General features: G+C 39.3%; 1 protein-coding gene across 1 annotated transcript; it reads left to right on the forward strand.

Moving 5' to 3' along the window:
• Positions 1-294: 294 nt before the first annotated feature.
• LOC145577941 (uncharacterized) lies at positions 295-699 on the forward strand. The gene has a single exon (XM_081635358.1). The coding sequence runs from the start codon at positions 295-297 to the stop codon at positions 697-699; it is 405 nt and encodes a 134-aa protein (XP_081491484.1).
• The last annotated feature ends 1,102 nt before the right edge of the window (positions 700-1,801 follow it).

A 1,801-nucleotide genomic window follows, 5' to 3' on the forward strand; every position in this document is an offset into this window, starting at 1 on the left:
ATGGCGCCGTTACCGGGTAATGGCATGGTTATTTGCTATTGTTGATTGAGTCTATTCCACTTTTATTGGAAAAAAAATACAAAAATATTTTATTTCTTTTAGGCTACATTTGTAGCTGTGCTATTGATATTTTCCTTTGAGATTTGTATGCGTAGGGCACGGGATCGAAATTTAGTGCCATTTGATCCGGAAATTAAGAGGACTATAACATGGATAAGGGTTGCTAATCGTTCCTCAAGCTCAAGTCCCTCAAGAGAGGAAATCCATCAAGAAGAAGAAGAAGAACGAGAAAGAATGGGTGCCAATCCGAGAGCAGCATTAAAGGAGTTGGGTACTCAGGGAGCTTATAGGTTTGAAAGAGAAATCGCTCCTCCCACAACACCGGCAAATGACTTTGAGATAAGACCGGCGATGATTACTTTAATAGAGAGGCATCAATTTAGTGGAGCCAAGCCTGAGAGTTCCCTCAACCATCTTAAGGAGTTTGAGAAGTATTGCAATACCATCAAAGTGAATGGGGTTACTAAAGAGTTCATTCGACTTAAACTTGTCCCTTTATCTCTTATTGGACGTGCTCTAGAATGGTTGGACAAAGAGATGAAGCCAAATTCTTTGAGAACATGGGATGAAGTGACCAAGGAGTTTCTATCTCGGTTCCATCCACAAAAAAAGACAGCCGAAGCAAGATCTCTCATTTAAAGCTTCAAGCAAAAGATAAAGGAAAGTCTTTATGAGGGTTGGGAGAGGTATAAGGAATACCAAAGAGAGTTCCTACACTATGGGATTCCCACCTATCAAATCATCTGAATCTTCTATGGAGGTCTAAGCCCCCAAGAAAAGTCTTGCTTAGATGCCGGTGCCGGAGGCCCTATCATGAACAAAACGGAGGATAAAGTGGTGGACCTAATAGAAGGTGTGGTAAGGTATCACATGGATTGGCAAGAAGGTGAGAGAGAGTCGACAAACAAAAGCGGTTCTACGGTGTATTCAATCGACCATCTCAATGTCATTAACTATTTGTCCGCACAAATCTCAAACTTGGGAAAGGAGAAGACCTTTATACCAACAAAGCTTGAGAGTGCTTCATCACAAGCACTTATTCTTCTCTCCCACAATAAGGGGAAAGGTACATCTTCTAACTCAACTCCTGCTTCTACTTCGAATAATATGGCAAATAGATGTTTGTTTTGTGATGTATGTGGGTCATATGACCATGATGATTCTAATTGCCCACATGCAATTTATAATTGTGATGATGTTGATAATAACGATTGTGAACAAGTGAACTTTGTTTCAAATAATAACAATGGACAAAGATTTGATGGAGTAAGGAACTTTGGGAATAGAAATTCTCACCAACAAGGGAACTTTGATAATTATAACCAAAATGGTGATTATAGGAACCAAGGAAATCAAAATTTCCGAGGTAATTATAATAATCAAGGCTATAATAATCAAAGTCGAGGTCAAGGGTATGGAAACCAAAGCCGAAAACAAGGCTATGGTAACCATTACCAAAACAATGGCCAAAATCAAAACCGGGGTAATTAGAGCAACAAAAACCGGGAAAATTTTCAAAACAACAATCAAAGGGGACCCCGACCCGGATTTGCTCCAAGAACTCAAGGTAATGGTGACAATTCCTATGCTCAACCTTCATTTTCTAGGACTACCTTGGAAGAAATCATCAAAACCAAACTAAGATTTTAAACACTTAAATGTCGGTAAGTGACAACAAGTTGAATGAGATAATGACACACAACAAGATGCTTGAAACACAAATCACCCAATTAGCGAACAC

This window comes from Chenopodium album, chromosome 14 (genome assembly GCF_948465745.1).
Source record: "Chenopodium album chromosome 14, dcCheAlbu1.1, whole genome shotgun sequence".
NCBI classification, from domain to species: Eukaryota; Viridiplantae; Streptophyta; class Magnoliopsida; order Caryophyllales; family Amaranthaceae; genus Chenopodium; species Chenopodium album.

What these genes read in the sequence shown, in the direction of transcription:
- LOC145577941 (XM_081635358.1), top strand. Translation starts at nt 295, where the DNA reads ATGGGTGCCAATCCGAGAGCAGCATTAAAGGAGTTGGGTACTCAGGGA.